This window comes from Amphiura filiformis, chromosome 10 (genome assembly GCF_039555335.1).
Source record: "Amphiura filiformis chromosome 10, Afil_fr2py, whole genome shotgun sequence".
Classification (NCBI taxonomy): domain Eukaryota; kingdom Metazoa; phylum Echinodermata; class Ophiuroidea; order Amphilepidida; family Amphiuridae; genus Amphiura; species Amphiura filiformis.
Window position 1 is genome coordinate 53,833,618 of NC_092637.1, and position 17,519 is coordinate 53,851,136.

The 17,519-nt window shown below is 35.4% G+C and overlaps 1 protein-coding gene and 1 long non-coding RNA gene across 2 annotated transcripts in view; both read left to right on the forward strand.

The window, feature by feature from the left end:
• Positions 1-17,519, forward strand: part of LOC140163029 (squalene synthase-like) — a 119,606-nt gene that overhangs the window by 44,757 nt on the left and 57,330 nt on the right. The window contains exons 3-4 of the mRNA XM_072186370.1: positions 15,176-15,325; positions 17,041-17,138. Of these exons, the coding sequence (XP_072042471.1) occupies positions 15,230-15,325; positions 17,041-17,138 (194 nt within the window). The 5' untranslated portion in view covers positions 15,176-15,229. The remainder of the gene's footprint in view (positions 1-15,175; positions 15,326-17,040; positions 17,139-17,519) is intronic.
• Positions 1,824-6,533, forward strand: LOC140163026 (uncharacterized). Its single transcript, XR_011860394.1, has 2 exons — positions 1,824-3,427; positions 4,926-6,533. It is a non-coding gene; the product is annotated as an uncharacterized lncRNA (long non-coding RNA).

Sequence of the window (17,519 nt, forward strand, 5' to 3'; positions counted from 1 at the left end):
TGTTACCATGGATACAGCTTCACCGCCAATGATCAAAAGTCACCCAGAGTTGTTTGCTACTAGAAACACTATCACAGCTAGATTGTATGTAGACTACATGCATGGTGACCATTCTAGCTCTGCTCACATAGTTGTAATGAATTGTAAAACTAAAACAGCATGTTATAAGATGACTAAGTTAGCTGATATTCCTGATCAGTATCCATATTCCAAAGAGAAAGACAGCACTGTGGCAGCAGTTGTCAGCAATGAGAATCAGTTATATACTACAATTGATGTTGAATATCATGGGCAAAATCGTGAAGATAGCGAAAGTCATCATAAATGGCTTTTGGAAAATAACTTTTTCCATTACATGTCTGAGAGGAATGAATGGATCTTGCTTCCACCAATGCCCGAATTATTGACATTTCCTAGAATGTTTCACATAAATGAATACATATATTTGATTGGTGACTGTGATGGCCTGTCCAGTTAAGAGTATGATTCAAAGATTCAGTATTCGCAGCAAATCGTGGGAATTGCTCGTAGACAACATATTGTTCCATCCATCATGTGCTACCAGCAGGACATATACTAGTCAGGGGTAGGCAACACAGAGCAGGTGTCAGTCGTTATGGATTACCCGCTGTTGTAGTTGCTCTGTATAAACCAGCTACCAATGAATTACTTGATGTCTCTGTTGATACCACATTAGATGAAGATTCATTCTTCGTTGAGCATAATGGTAACTGTTACCTGGTTACTAGTGGTGAACGTAATCGGCCAGACAAAGTAAACAGAGTTATCTGTGAGTTTGACAGTGATAGGCCTACAATGGTAATTGGAGATGTCGTTGAAGATGAAACGTTAGACATAGAAATGCAATTTTATCAAGAATTTACTTTAGACAAGCGCAAACTTGGGTTGGTTCAAATGCCTTGTGAGTGTGAATCACATTGTGAAGAAAAGTGAAGTAAACATAGAGGCAGAGCAGGATAGACTTGTTGATATATCAGAGTTGCTTGATTTAAATGGCATGATGATTTAAATCAATTTTTGAATTTGATTAAAGCCATATTATAAAATTTCTTTAAAAATAGATTAGTATTTATTTTCCATAAAATGTTAGCTTTTACTGTCAGATATGTCCCTTTTAATTTTGAGCCGAACAAGTGAGGTAAAGCAAAGTAAATTAGAATTTACTAATAGCGCCAATGCATGTTACTCCGGCGGTTGTAATACAGTACGATCCTCTGGCGTGTGTGTGTGTTTGTCCCGCACGCCGTGTACATAGTATTGTGTTATGAACAACACTATTGTAATAATAAAACAACGGTTCCTGCGGTTTATTCAAAATCAGATTTTGACAAAACTACAGCACCTAAAGTCTTGATTTTTGCAGAGAAATATCTTTGTTTACTAAAGCACATTACAATCGTGAAAAACCTGAATTAAAAATTTTTTGAGGGCGTTCTTCTCAGCAAATGTTATAATATGGCTTTAATTATGGACAATTCAGTGTTGTTTTTGAGTAAATAATCATCTGCATAGTCTCTGTTTGATGTTCTTTATGACTTTTTATGGGGTTGGATTCAGTCCCATTCAGAGATGCTCAAGTGTATGAATTTAAGATAAAGAAGTATGTCATAGATGAAGGTGAAAAGTTCATACTGTATTTCGTCAAATAGTCTCCCCCCCCCCCCTCAAATAAATGCCCCCCAACACTTTTTTCAACCAAGATGTTTCAAAAATGCCGATATTTCCATGCTATCTTGTGTAGTAAGCTTACCGAGTTGCGCACATGGTCGATAATAGCGGCAATAATTGGGCGAAAATCTGGATCAGAAACCCGGAAGTGCATGAGCCAGAAGTCAGTGTTTCTAGTTCATAGTTCGTCATTTTAGTGTGTGTTTTTAGTTTACCCAAAGATTTTATAGGGAATTATCGTTCTAAAATTGACCTTGAATAAACGCCCCCGGGGGCGTTTATTTGACGAAATACGGTATGTGATAGTGGGGTTGGAACCAGGCCCCTCATTCAGAGACACCATGTAATTTTAAAAGTCCAAATACATGCCAATAATAGGCCTATGGTGAATGTATAGTCAAGAGAACAAACTATTATTGGTAATCCTTCAAGTTTCAATGTGGATGTACATGTATACGGTTCTGCAGAATGAGACAACATATATGCGCTATATGAGAAGAGTTGAGAGACTCTGTTATAAATATTGAATATAAAAGTAGTTTGTAGTAAGAATGCCGAAAAATGGCATTGTAATTTGTAATAGTGCAGTTCAACTCTTAAGGTTGGTAATTTCTTGGATGTAGATGTAGAATGTGTACGTTAAATCGAACCATAGCTGTTCTATGCATTTTAAGAAAAATGCCCGACACATGTTTCGATCCTCTTGATCATGTTGATAGGCGGGATCTCATAAGGAGCAGCCTATATAATATATTTATACTCCAAACTATTCCCTACATGTATAAAACATACATGTGTTGACATGAAATAGACTTCTGTAGTCCACTTGCCCATTTTGCATACTCTGACCATTACATTTAAGCATAAAACTCTGTTAAAGGGGCACTTCGTGATCCACAGCCTCATCCCCCCACTTTTCTCAAAAAAAGTTGAGATTTCTATATCACTTGAAACCTCTGGCTACATAATGTTTATGTACAAAATATTTCTTGCAGATTAATTCATTTAGCAAAGACATCGTGAAATTTGAATTTCGTTCTGGTGCACCAGAACGAAATTACAACGTATTGTCTATGGAGCAGTGTAATACACATAATCATGCATAACTCGCAAACGCAATATCGGAATCAACTGAAATTTTGGGAATATGCTTTTTTCGTGGATATGTACTGAAAAATGTCATAAAAAGAGGATGCTAGGATCACGAAATACTCCTTTAATTTATGTGTAATTGATAGATTTTCACATCTGATCTTTTTAGTCACAGTACTCCCTCTGTTAGCTTCCAAAGGGAACTTCTTACTTTGTATAGCGGTTAAAATTCTTAACCTGGGTCTCTATGTAACGATAGGCCAAACAAAATTGGCCATGATGTAATGCATCTTTAAATGGATCTGGCTTGTGATTGGTTGCCCAGATCTTGTTATGGTTCAATTCCTGCGGGCACGTGCCATTAACATTAACTGCATCATACACAACAATCTGTTGAATTTGCGGCACGTTTTTGCTGGCGCGAATGTGACATGTGGTTTTTGTCACATCCTTTAGGCTTTAATAGCCCCCTCTTTAGGCATACCCTTTCCCAATCTTGTCCTCCCCAATTTAAATAACAAAGGGCACACCACTGCTTTATGTATATTTTCCCTGGACACTCTTTATAAGACTACTGCATGTTCAGAAGTAAAGACATACAAGGAAGGAGCTCACTTAAAGAGATGTAGATGTAACTCCAGTCGGGGTAAGCAAATTCTTTAATATTTAGAATTAAAGCAACTTTAGTATGACAGGACAGTGTTGAGATAAGAAATTATTAAGATGTTTTATATGTTGGTTTATGTGTGTTTTAAATGTGTAAATATGTTTTAATTGCTTGCTCCTTGCAACATTTTCTTATGTTTATTACATGGTTAAGTCATGATGATAGATTTTCATTTTCGGTGGATATCTCTGTATCATTGATGCGCACGATGACGGACAGAGTGGATATTAAATAAATTAGTAAAAGTGTCTTAGGAAACTGGAAATCGGCCCTTTGACGTTTTGTTTCTGATCTATGTTAATTTAGAGAATGATTAAGGAAGTTCATGACGGTGATTGAAAACGCATAAACTATTGATTAAAAACATGTTATCATTTGTACCGAATCTTACACATAAGTTGAGTGCTGACCTTTTGGATATCGAGTTTAAATAAGGTAACTTATAAGAGAGCAAGTTTCTGATGAAAGTTTTATATAATAAAAGATAGGCTAGAGCTATCTTTATATTATTTAGTGATGTTAACAAGGAAGTAAAGATAGAATCTAGGTGTGGCATCACTGAGGAGCTGGCAATAGTAGTTCCAGATTTGTCACCCACTATCATGCCAAATTAGGTGTATTATTGTTATGTAAGTTGTTCGATTAAGCATGTTAAACCAGTTGTTTACCATCAGTATTATGTTCCCAAATACTGAATTGATGTTCCCAAATACTGAATTGGGCCTGAAACCAACGAACAGAGTAGCCCAATTAAGCCACTTACCAGTTCCGCCATTATGCACTATATGCGGGAGAGCCTCGAACTGGCAGCATACATGAAAGGAAGAATTACGTAACCTTACACAGAATGTTATATGACTGGTTCAATTCCCATTCATGTATGCTGCCAGTTCGAGGCTCTCCCGCACATAGTGCATAATGGCGGAACCGTGCAAGTGGCGAATATACACCCAAACCAGCAGATCTTTTGAGTAAGATAAATTAGCATAATAGGTCTATTATGTCAAGATTTAGGAATTTTAGCCTTTTGAATTTGGTCGTTCTTGTACAAACATTGGCCAACTCTGATGAAAAGAGAGTGGAGTTTGAAAGGAGGGATTTGCATAATAAATGTTTTACTGTACTTCTCTATCATGTCTATGGGAAGAGATAGTCATGTCACTTACAATAATAATTTAGAAAGAGAAATTGATAAAACTGAAAGGGAAATTATATGTGTTATGTAGATTAAAAATATTGTTATTGTTTTGAATATTTTCACTTATCCAAACAACTCATTTTTAGAACTGGACTAATTCTCAAATAAAACTATTGTCAACATTACAAATTAGGATTTATCTTGCTGTTTAACAAATAATGAACATTTTGTCTACTATGAGTTTGAGTTAATTGGTTTAAACATTGAAAAGTATCACTACAACTTTGTTTAAAGCATAATGTACTTAATTTGTATTCATTTGTTTGATCTGTTTTACAGGGTTTTTGTTTTGTTTTGTTGTAACCACCACCGCATCAATAAAGAACAACCAACGTGTGAAATATAAAATGGATACGATTCTGTGTACTAATTTCGCCCGTTACACGAAAGTTAAAGTCTCACTTGGTGCATGGACGTACGTTTAGCACGTCTTGTACATATTAAGTGCTTGCGATTAAATTGGATTGATAAAGAAGTATGACTGACAGGGTGTATTAGAGACAAAGTCCCAGGGTAAAGTCCCACTTAAACTCTAAAGTATGTATAGTCGTATTTTTTACTCGGGCTTTCACGATCAATTCCAAAATCGGAATTGTTTAGTATTGAAGTGAACCATTATAATTATGCAAGATATGTTATATTCAATATCATAGGCCTACATTTTTACTGTTACTATATAAACTCTTTATGACCATTTTACTATTGAACACTGTAATTGTAATAAACATCAGATAATTTTGAGTTCAACAGAATACGTTCATCATGATTTTAAATAATAACGTTTATCAAAATTTGACTACGGCATAGTTTAGACATCATGAGGAATCATGATGATATCAAATAATTTTGATTTTGTGAAATTTACGATAAATAAAAATTTTAGGGCAAATTAAAAATTTATTTTTTTTTAATTTGGGACATTTTACAGTCCTCAAAGTAAACTTTATCAATCTTAGAGTGTATGTAGCTAAAAAGCCGACCATCAATTGAAAATTATGACCTTTCATATTGAAGATATATAGACCACTTGACATCAATGTTTATCAACAAAGGCGAGGGATTGGTCTTTCGATATACTCGAACGAACCGCTTCACTGTTCAATGGCTTTCTTATACTATATGAAATGTGGTGGGAGATTTAAAATACACATGCCCTGAACAAACTACAATGCACACACACACTGCAGGGCAAAGAAAAATATAAAGTGCCATAATTTGTGCGCATACTGCCAGGCAGTGACGTCACATGTCACAGGGGCTATTTTAACGTGCCTCACCGTCACGTTCGTGCAATGAGATAAAAGTGTTGATGAAGTAGAGTGCGTTTCAAAAATAAAAAAATTGACTTTTTTACCTGAATGTGACCGTAAGAAAGGCTCTACCATTGTCTACTATTAAAGCATATCTACACGGATGGCTAATTGTCACTGCACAAATATTTTATCTCGTCACGTACGTGACAGTGAGGCACGTTAAAATAGCCCCTGACATGTCAAGTGGTCTATACATTTGTTTCCCAAAAAGACCTAAATTTTTTTGGTGTGTTGGGGAAAAAATCTCTATCTTAAATACGAAAGGTCAAAATTTTCATATGATGGACAGCTTTTCATCCCAGCTATATGCACTTTAAATATATATCATTAGATTTATACAATTTACTTCGAAGACTGTTAAATTGCGTAAATATATATTTTTAATCATTTGCCATAAAATTTGTATTATATCGCGAAATTGAAAACAAAATCAAAATTATTTGATATCAGAAGGACATTCCTTGTATTTAAAATGCAATTCGATATGTCTGATGTGCTCTAATGTCCGCAAAAATACTGTGCAAAGATGGGTGACCCACCCCTTAAAATAATACCTTATTGTTGCACTAAGTAGTTTAAAAAAATTGGGAAAAAATATGAATTTTGGACAAAAACTTGTGTCATTCGTGAGAAATTATCACAATTATTTTGTTCAAAATTCTTGAATAATGGGGCATTTTGCTGTCAGTAAAGCAAAAAAAGGGGGTCATTGGGTGAGGGGGATTAGAAAAATGGGGTCAATGTGGCCCCCTGTGTTTGTAGGAAATGGACAACATATATTCATGCTTATTGTTGATGTTCATGTCAATTAAACAAAGGAAACATTTACAATGTAATATTTTGTGTTTGTGTCTATATAAAGTGTCTTGGCCTCCTAAAAATTACCAGGAGGTCTGCTTGCTGATTTCCCATTTTTCATTTATCATGTTTGTTTGGTGTCAACTAAACCCTGGAAGGATTTTGTTGGGTTACATTTTTATGGATACTTCCATGGTCGACCTTTTCCCCAAAAAAGGCAGCGGTAGCGGAATTACTGAAAATGGTAACGAATTACATTTTCAGATATTTACCTGGAAATATGGACATTTTTTAACATTTTAAACATCAGATCATCAGAAATGGCTGTGTTAACACTTCAAATGTTACCAACTTTAATATAAACCATATTACAAATCCTGTTTGTCAAATTAAAAACTTTTAGGGGGATATACCTCCTAAAAATGCTTATTTGGAATACGACATGACACTGTTCTTTAAAAATAACATGGTATACATGCCAATATGCAAGTCAGTCATTGTTTGTATGGTGTCAACTATATCCTGGCAGGATTTTAGGGGGTTATGTGTTCATGGGTACTCCATACACAACCTTATAGGTCTAATAATAGGCAGCGGTAACGGAATTACAAAAATGAAAATTGAGTTACATCCTTGTAAGTTTACCTGGAAAAATCACAATTCTTGAACATCAGATTATCAGATATGGTTGTTTTAACACTTCAATGTTAATATCAACCAAAATAGAAGTCACCTGTATGGTAAACTGAAAACTATTGGGAGGATATACCTACTAACAAATTTTGTTCATGTGGGAAAACAATATAAAATTTCATGGTAATTAATGGGAGTGGGCGACATTCATGTATAATTGTTAAGTCAATCTTTGTTTTTATGGTCACTGGTTTCAAACTCTGTAGTCCTGGCTCAGTTTATGGGATAAAGCATCCTATAAATCCTTTACTTGATCAAACTGTAGCCTCCGGAAAACAGGTTGTAATTATGTAATTCCGTTACCAATGTAATTCCGTTACCAATGTTTAAATAGGAATACGTTGAACTATTTTAGAAATTGGTGTTTTAGGCTTTAAGTAGACTGATGAAGGAAGAGAATTTATAATTACAGAATAATTCAGCAAGAAATAAGCTCATGAGGAAAACTTCTTTCATATTTCGGTAACGGAATTACAACAAAAAATGGGCAGATTTGGCAATTCTCTCCTACAAATACCGTAACCACTTGTACAAAGTGCTTTACCAAATAAGATCCCAGGGTTAAAACATGTAAAAGTAGAAAGTATACATAAGAATAAGTTTCTGATTCAAGGATTTATTGAATTTTGAAAAATTTAGCCAAGGGTCCTTTTAGTCAAGCCAAAAAAATGTTCAAATTTCAAATCGGATTTTCAGGAAAACCACTTAAGTTATTCCAAAACGGTTTTCAGTTCCTTACAATTTATGAATTTGTCCACACAGGAAATGTAATTTCATAGAGGTTTGATAAACTTTAAATTTTGCTGTTTTTGCCATCTCTCATACGGAATTGCCCATATATTTAAACATTTCTGTACTGCTTTCCTTAGCCTTTTGTGTTACAATGTATTTAAAAGGTTCCCTGTAAATATGTGCCAAAAATTGCTTGCCTCCCTGGCCTCCCAAAAATTGCTCACCCCCTCCTTCAGCTGGCCAAAAAATCTTTGCCTCCCCTACTTTTATCCTCCCTAATTTACCCCCCCCGAGGCCATAATTAGAATAAAAATATTCGACCTTAAACATATCTTTAGTGTTAATTGTCAAATGATCAAGTTGAAAAAAAAGTTATCAAATGTGCAAATTGTGCTAATCCATTTAAAGTCCACACTCCTCCCCCGGGACTCCTCCCGGGGAACATTTTGGAAATCTATACAGCTCCAGGGGGAGTATGAATTTCAAATGGAATTAGCACATTACCCAACTCTAATTTGAAACTCGCCCTCCATCTGTGAAAGAATCCGGTTGAATCATTCTTGGAGGGTGTATGCAATTCAAATGGAGCTGCAAAATGTGTTCATTCCGTTCAAAATTCATATCCCCCTTTGGAAGATATTTCCCCGAAGTGGGTACTCATGCCCATGTAAAGGTAGTATGGGAATGTGTGGCGGTGAAAGGTTCCCTTTTCAGGCTCTCCAGCAGTTCCTTATAGACCCACATTTGCATCATGCTCCAGTTCTTTGAGCCTTAAACTCTGACAATTATAGCCCTTTTAGCTCAAATTTGGACAATTTTGAAATTTTATTAGCTCTAACGTCTATAATTTGGCCCAATTTTAGTTCACAAGACCCATCAAAAATGTTGAAATTTCATCAAGCCCCTATTTTGCTTCAAAATCAGTTCTTAGTTTCCAAAGTGTGTTGCTCCGCACTACGCACCCCTACCAAAATTTCAGTTGAGTGCCCCCCATACCCCCCCCCCCAGATACTTCTGGCATCTTCCACGGGGATTGATGGAACAGCCCAATTGGCTAATTCTGGATCCTGTGATCTATATTTAGATGCTGTTTTATTTGAATTGATAATATCAATGCTATCAGTGTGTTATCCTGATTCAATATAGACTCTGTGATAAAAGGGACAAATTTAACTCCACAAGTCTGCATGCATCAGTCCACCAGTAATGCATGATGCCACAGAAGATATTGTACACTTACCATAATGCATTGCTTCCATTTCATTTTTGTGCACTGATTTGCTAGCCAGTGCAACATGAGGTGATTGTGTTCGATGAACAGAATATATCTTGCAAAATATGTTTTTCTTGACTTTTGAGTCTACCCATGTTTAGCCAGCCTATTCTCGACATGATAATGATTGAAGAGTGTCATGTCATGTAGGTGATGACTCATGTTGCAAAGGATTCTGGGAAGGGTAAGATATCTTCTCTGGCATGATGCTACATTGAGGGCATATTAAGATTACTTGGGAGAATGATATGCTATATGCTATGACTGAGTGCATGTGGCTCACAACATGCTGGTATTAATTTGACTTGGACTTAGTGATTGTCAGTTGAGTTTGCTAAAAGTTTGACATTAAGCTACATTTTTATCAGCAAGTGAAAGAACTGGGATTATTGAAACATCTAGGAAGAAGTAAATTACTGTAAGTATCATCTAAGTTAATAAGATTGGGTCCAGTTGAAATCCATACACCCACTATGGAAGATGTAATCACAGGGAGTGAATTTCAAATGGAGTTAACAGTGCCCAGCAATCTTGGAATTAATGCTGGAATAGGAATAACATCAACTTGCTGATGTGATGCTATCCTCTCCTTTGCCATGATCGCATTAAGTTTGTTTTATGTACCTTGTGATTTGTGTATTGTTGGTCACTTAACCATTAAATCCGTGCAAATACCAGGGGATTTATTTAGTTGCATTGGTTGACATAATTCACAATAGGATTGTTTAGCCATGTAGAACTGCCAGGGGTATTGAAAGTTGTGTCACTTGTGTCTATGAGCCAAATGGTCAATAGAGATGTATACAGTATTCCAGTATATAAGGAGGAATTGACTTCATGAACTCGATTTATGATCCCAGCCTTTAATTTGAAACATTTTTATTAGTAGCCCTAAATATTTAAAAACAATAAGCCTATGTGTGTGCACAATATCATTCTATGTATATCCTAATAACTAGTGTAAACAGTGGCTCCGGAACCGTGGCCTGGGGGGGGGGGGGCGCCCCCCTCAATAATTTTGGGGGGGGGGACCAAGTACCCCACGGCCCCCAATAATCTGGGGTAAAATTCATAATTTTAAGGTAAAATTCAAACATTTAGGATAAAATTCACAATTTTAAGGTAATATTCATAATTTTAGGTAAATTCAAAATGTAAGGTAGAAGTCATGTAAAAATGTATGCATTTCAAGAGCTTCCGCGCTTCGCACGGGAGCGGGACACCCTCCCGCACCCACCCCCAGACCAAAAATTCTGCCCCCCCATATTAAAAATCTTCCGGAGCCTCTGGTAAATTTGCAATGCACTTAGTTTTACATTTCATTTATTAAATTTAGCATGTTAAATATCAAGAAAATACCACCTTGTCTTTTATATTACATCGTTTGCCAAAACTGTCGTTTTCTCTTTCTCTCTTTGCTGTTTTTCTATCTTTCCTTCAATTTCTTTCTTTTATTGTTGTACTGTGAATTTAATCAATGCTTGGTACTTTCAAAATACATACAGCATAGCATAAGTTCAGGAGGCCTCTTTATATCAGAATGCAAACTTTTTGAATTCCATTTGCTTAAGGGATCTAAAATGAGCGTTTATTATGTTTAGACAGTATTTTTTGTGGGACATGAGAGCACCTCAGACCTATCGAATTGCATTCTGAATACTGAAGCATGTCTTTCTGATATCAAATAATTTTCATTTTTGAAAATCACAATATAATACAAATTTTATGACAAATTATAAAATTTGATATTTTCAAATTTTGATATATAACAGTCCTCGAAGTAAATTATATAAATCTAATGACATATTCTTAAAATGTATGTAGCAGGGAGGAAAAGCCGACGGTCAATTGAAAATTTTGACCTTTCATATTGAAGATATGGATTTTTTTCCAAAAAAGACCTAATTTTTTTTGGTGTTTTGGGAAAAAAAATCCATATCTTCAATACGAAAGGTCAAAATTTTCAATTGATCGTCGGCTTTTTATCCCACCTACATACACTTTAAGTATAAATCATCAGATTTATAAAGTTTACTTCAAGTACTGTTAAATATTAAAAATATCAATTTTTAATGATTTGCCATAAAATGTGTATTAAATTGCGAATTTCAAAAATCAAAATTATTTGATATCAGAATGACATTCTTCGTATTCAGAATGCAATTGATATGTCTGATGTGCTCTAATGTCCCACAATAAATACTGTCCAAACGTTCATACCCCAGCCCTTAATGCTTTATTGAGTAAATCACAACAACAAAAGCTAAAGTATACATGGATGACTCTACCCAGTTATATGCAAATTACTGTGATAAAAAGCCCCAGGGTAGATAAGCTTCTAACTTACTTCATTTATACATCATTGAATAGACAACAGGTAGGCCTATTTCTGGGTATATTTATAGAATTGAAGGTTCTAGTATTTTTTAAACCAAACATGAACAAGTATCCAGTGGCGGCACCACGGGGGGGAGGGCCATGGGGAAATTCCCCAGTCAGAACTCTTGCCCACCCCTGTTGCCCCCAAGAAAAACCGAAAATTAAGAAAATTTCCACTCTTGCGGTAATTTTGCACAAATTTTGTTGATTCCCCCCAGAAATTCACTTTGCCCACCCCTAATGCCCCCCAAAAAAAAAAATTCCTGGTGCCGCCACTGCAAGTACCATCAAATATAAGAATGTTACTGTGCACAGCTGGATTTGTCTGAGCTGCAGCACTTGGTATTAGAATATACTTATTTCACTTGACACATTAATTATATTATTTTTGTTTTGTTTCATTAAGTCTTACTTATTTGAATATTTTTTCTTGAAAACAAACACATTTTTCAATGATTACTATTTGGTAAATGTTCACACATTTTTTAGAATTATAATTTTTTTTAGAATTATAAATTTTTAGAATTATAAATTTTGAAATTAAATTGTAATTTAAAGCCATAATGTACGATCTTATAATATGAAATTGGTTAATTTTTTTTCAAACCTGATTTTTTTGCATATTTGTAATGTTTACATATGTCCCAACTCGCACCTAAATGGAATCGGTCAAATTTGTTGTCTTTGTAGGTCAACAGAGCAAAGTTCGAGATATTATCATAATTTTAAAATTATGATAATATGTCCTCCCATAGAACTGCAGGTTAAATGGCCAAAATAACCAGTGGGGTTTCTTTCACTTTACCTTGTTATTTAAACCTAAAATGGACAGCAACCCTTCTCGTCAGTTATTACTAATATTATAAATAAATAAATATTATGAATAAAGAATAACAAAATCAAAATTTGACGGAAGTCGTACATTAAGGCTTTAAGTTTACCAAGCTGATATATTACAAAAGTAAAAGTTAAAGCTAAAACAAACTCATATAAATTATAAAGTTTTCAAACATGTTTTTCAGTGTGAAGAAAAAAGCTGAAAATGCCTGACCTAAAATCTTTTGGTGGAAAATTTGGATTAATTGGAGTACACATGCTTCAACTACTGCAGAGCCAAAATTATAGGTTGTTGCATTTGAGCAGTATTTTAAAATTTTTTTTGTTGCGATAGAACTTTTTGTTCACTAAATAATTTGTTCATCGAGCTTTGTATTTATAATATAGCATCGGAAATAGTGGGCAAATGTAGAAAAGTTCCATTTGTGCACAGCAAGAAACAGATCGTCTCTTTTGGCAGCCGGGAGAATTTACTAGAAATTGCTACAACAGCCTGCTATTATATCTTCCATTTTTTCTACTTGTAGCACAGATGCTTTTTATTATTTTGTATGGGCTATATTACTACTATAGGCCTACTACTAGGCCCCATATATTATTTTTTCAAAGTCATGTTACATGCAAGATATTAACTAACTTAGGGGTACTACACCTGGCAAATTTTGCCTATTTTTGCATTTTTCTCAAAATTATAAGCGCATTGGTGACAAGTAAGATATGTATATTATAGGGGCAAGGACTACAACTACTGCACTGAAATTTCAGCAACTCAAGGCAAGTAGTTATTGATTTATTGATCAAATAATGGGTTTCCCTCATTTTTGACTGTAACTCCACAACTGTTGTTTGTGCTGAAATAAAATTTCCAGTGCAGTAGTTGTAGTCCTTGCCCCTATAATATAAATATCTTACTTGTCATCAATGCTCTATAATTTTTGAGAAAAATGCAAAAATAAGCACAAAATTTGCCAGGGGTGTAGTACCCCCTTAACTTATCATTCATGTCAATGAAAAAGTGATGTGTTGGTAATGGAAGGCATACATATGGTTACAAAGGACATTTATTTATCGGAGTTGACAACATATATATATTTACTGAAATCATGCATATTAAACATCTGCTTAAAATCAGATAATAATGAAGCTGAAGCTGAAGCAGAAGCACCCTCGTACGCTGGGGGGGGGGGGGGGGCGGGGGGGCGATCGCACTTCTCCAAATTTGCCAAAGTCCCAACACTAAATCCTAAAATTACGTTTTTATGCTTTTTTATTCAAAAAAGGTCAAAATGTTAGGAAGTAGGTCCACTTTTTACAAATCCGCCCCCCTGGAAAAAAAGGTCCACCCTAATCAGCAAACCCCCCAAAAAAAACCAAATTTTGCTTTAAAATCTTCATAACAAACCACTTGATGGTACTATATATAAGTGTTCTTGCATGATTTGTACATCAACATAACCACTATGAGTTCTATTTTGAACGTTTGTAGCATAATTTAGCCAACATGTTACATCTGATTGTATTTGTAATTGTAGTATTGTAGTACTCAAATTGTAATTCCAAAAGGCTTTAACATGTTTGCTAAGAGCTTCTATTTGACCAGTGCAATTGTGCTTGGCAAATACCAATTCAATACTTCAATCCCTGTTTAGTGTTTATTGTTATTCCAACTGTAATATCTATCTGTGAAATATTCAAAAACTATCTATTTTTGGAACAAAAAGTGAAAATTTGCTCTTATGTTTCGAACTTTCAAAGAATGTATGCTTCTCATTAATATTAAAATACTTTCATATCTTGGGCTCCGGGCTTATTATAGGTAGGTTAATAGTACCCAAAATTTCAATGCAAATATTTGGAGCAACATTTTGAAATTCTAATTGGACACAAATTATAGGTTTTAAAATTAGTTTAAATTTGAATATGGCACTTAGACGCCTCTCATGCCAATTTGATTTGAGTCTCATTGCTGTTCATATAAAAATTTTGAAGAATAAAAATTACACTTATGCCAATTCTTAACAAACTCATAAATACGGCCCTATCAGTGTCAGTGATGTCCTTTGGGCATAATGTGTCTGATGCAGTGACTCATCAGGTATTTTGATTGTGTAGCAAATTTGGTTTAGGCCTACTCAAGCAAATAATCCAATAACTGTATCCAAATAGTTTGGATAAAGTATAACAATAGGATTGAAAAGATTGACATAGGTGATTTCTACCTACCACTGAGAATTTACCCAAACATTAATTCCAGCATTACTGGGCACTGGTCTTCTAATGTGAATGGATGGGGACTCCATTTAAAATTTGCATCCCCTTGTGGGAGATTAAGGTCATGTCTTCCATAGGGGGGGTGGATTTAACTGGAAAAGTTCATTTTAGCTGTGTCAGGTGAAAGAAGTTGCAATATACTGACAGTTTTCCCCTCCATATATTACTAGAAGGATGTGACTGTTTTTCTGTTTTTTTAGAAAACATTTCCTTATTTGCCATTTTATTTTCAGATATATTTAGGATTAAACCAATCTTGAGTAATACACCTTGTATCATCAGACACCATGGATATTTGGAAATCTATCACACACCCTGACGAGATTGTGGCATTGTTTAAATACCAGTTAGGATGGAATGCAGTAGCACCAAAACAAGACACAGTAAGTTACTAGTGTGTTTAGAACTGTTGTGTGGGATGGGTGCGGATGTGGGGGTGTGTATATATGGATGTTGGGAAATCCATCATGAATTTGATCACTCATCCTATGAGATTGTAACATTGTTTAAGTATTAGTTGGGATGGAATGGGGTTGCACCAAAACAAGACACAGTAAGTTTGTAGTGTGTTAAAACTGTTGTGTTGGGGTGGGGGTGTGTGTGTGGATGTTGGGAAATCCATCATAAAATCCATCATAACCCTGATGAGATCGTGGCATTGTATTAGTTGGGATGGAATGCAGTCGCACAAAAACAAGATACAGTAAGTGTGTATGGATGTGGAGTGTTTGGATGTTGGGGTGGGGGTGTGTTTGGATGTGGGGGTGTGTTTGGATGTGGGCGTGTGTATGGATGTTCGGAAATCCATCATGAAATCCACACCATCTTGATGAGATTGTCGCATTGTTTAAGTACCAGGTAGGATGGAATGTTATGTAGTCACTCTAAAATAGGAAAATCCACCACACACACACACCCACCGACAAGATTCCTGGACAAGATCCTGGCATTTTTCAAGGTAAGATGGAATACAGTCATACAAAACAAGTAAAATATAAGGGTTGTGGGTTGGGGTGTGTTTGTAGATAGTGTGAAGGGGGTAGGTGTGGGAGTGTGTGGATATCTGGAAATCAATCAATCAACCAGACAATTATCCTTTTCATACCAGGTAGGATGGAACACAGTCTCACAATAGCTTAGAAACCTATTAAATTGTATTAATTTTTTTTGTGCGCATTATATATTAAAGCAATAATGTATGATTTGCATTAAAGAAGAGATTCCTATTTAAATGTTAGTTTTCACTGATCACAAATAAACATTATTTTTCATCAGGTTCGCCGTCGCAAATAATAAAGGAGACAAGGAGAAAAAGTGATCCCACCTGGGAATCGAACCCAGGACCTCAGGTTTACGAGACCTACGCCTTAACCACTTGGCCACGGGAGCTTCATGATTAGGCTGGTTGAAATTCGAACTCATAAGCGGTCACTTAAACTTATCTCCTCCCCACAAATAGCCCATAGTAGCTAGGGCCGTAAATGCGAGAAATAAATTGCCATCCTCCCTGTGAGGAAATATAACATGGAAAAACAGTGGCATGATCGACGGGAATTATATAATTACCGTCGATCATGCCACTGTTTTTCACTGATCACATTGTCCCCTTTTAATTTCGAGCCAAACAAATGAGGTAAAACAAAGAAAATTGCTATTTCATTCCAGCACCTGCAATGTGTGTATTAGCTCGCTGATCGTATTAGTATCATGATTATTGGCAGCGCAGCTGGGATGCACACAGTTTATACGGCAAGACGTATGACGAATATTGATATGCACACAGTTTATACGTCACTGATTCAGTGATTCAATAATACAAATGCATGCGATGTGTTTAGCCATCACACAATCGGTGAACTCAGAATAAAACCACAGATCTCCGGATTTAATATATATAAAAACTTAAATTTTACTGATTAAAGCACTTCAGGCTTAGCCTTTCACATGGTATTTTAGTACACCATTAGGCATTACAATCATACAAATCGTAGAAATTCAAGAAAAATTTAGGGCATCGCTGTTGAGCAAATCACTCATGGCTTTAACAGAGCAACCCATACAAATTATCTTTGCTTTTGTGTCACTTCGTAACACACAGACAAACATGTCCGCCACTGCTAAGCGTTGCTATGACTACCTGAACCAAACAAGTAGAAGTTTTGCAGCAGTTATACAAGCATTGGATGGAGATCTTAGGTATGTACATAATTGAATAATGTAACTTATTCAGTTTTAACATCAATCAAACCAGAAAAGTATGTCCAATAACATCATGGACTGACCACATCAAGAAATGAGCCAGTGGAAAGAGAAATCCTGCAAGGCCCATGCCAGCACATAAAGAGTGCCATCTTTTAAAAGAAACATGGAGAGGTACAATGTACGAGGGGGGGGGTGTGGGGCAGAATAATTCTCTTAATCACTCACCATAGTAGAAATATTTCATTTGAATGAACACAGCTGCCAACAGCATGATGATTGTCTGCATACGCTATGTGATGAATGCCTGCTTATGCGTAATACAGAAGTGAATCCTACCCAGTTATGATTGGTTAGTATTTTCATTTAAAAGTATCC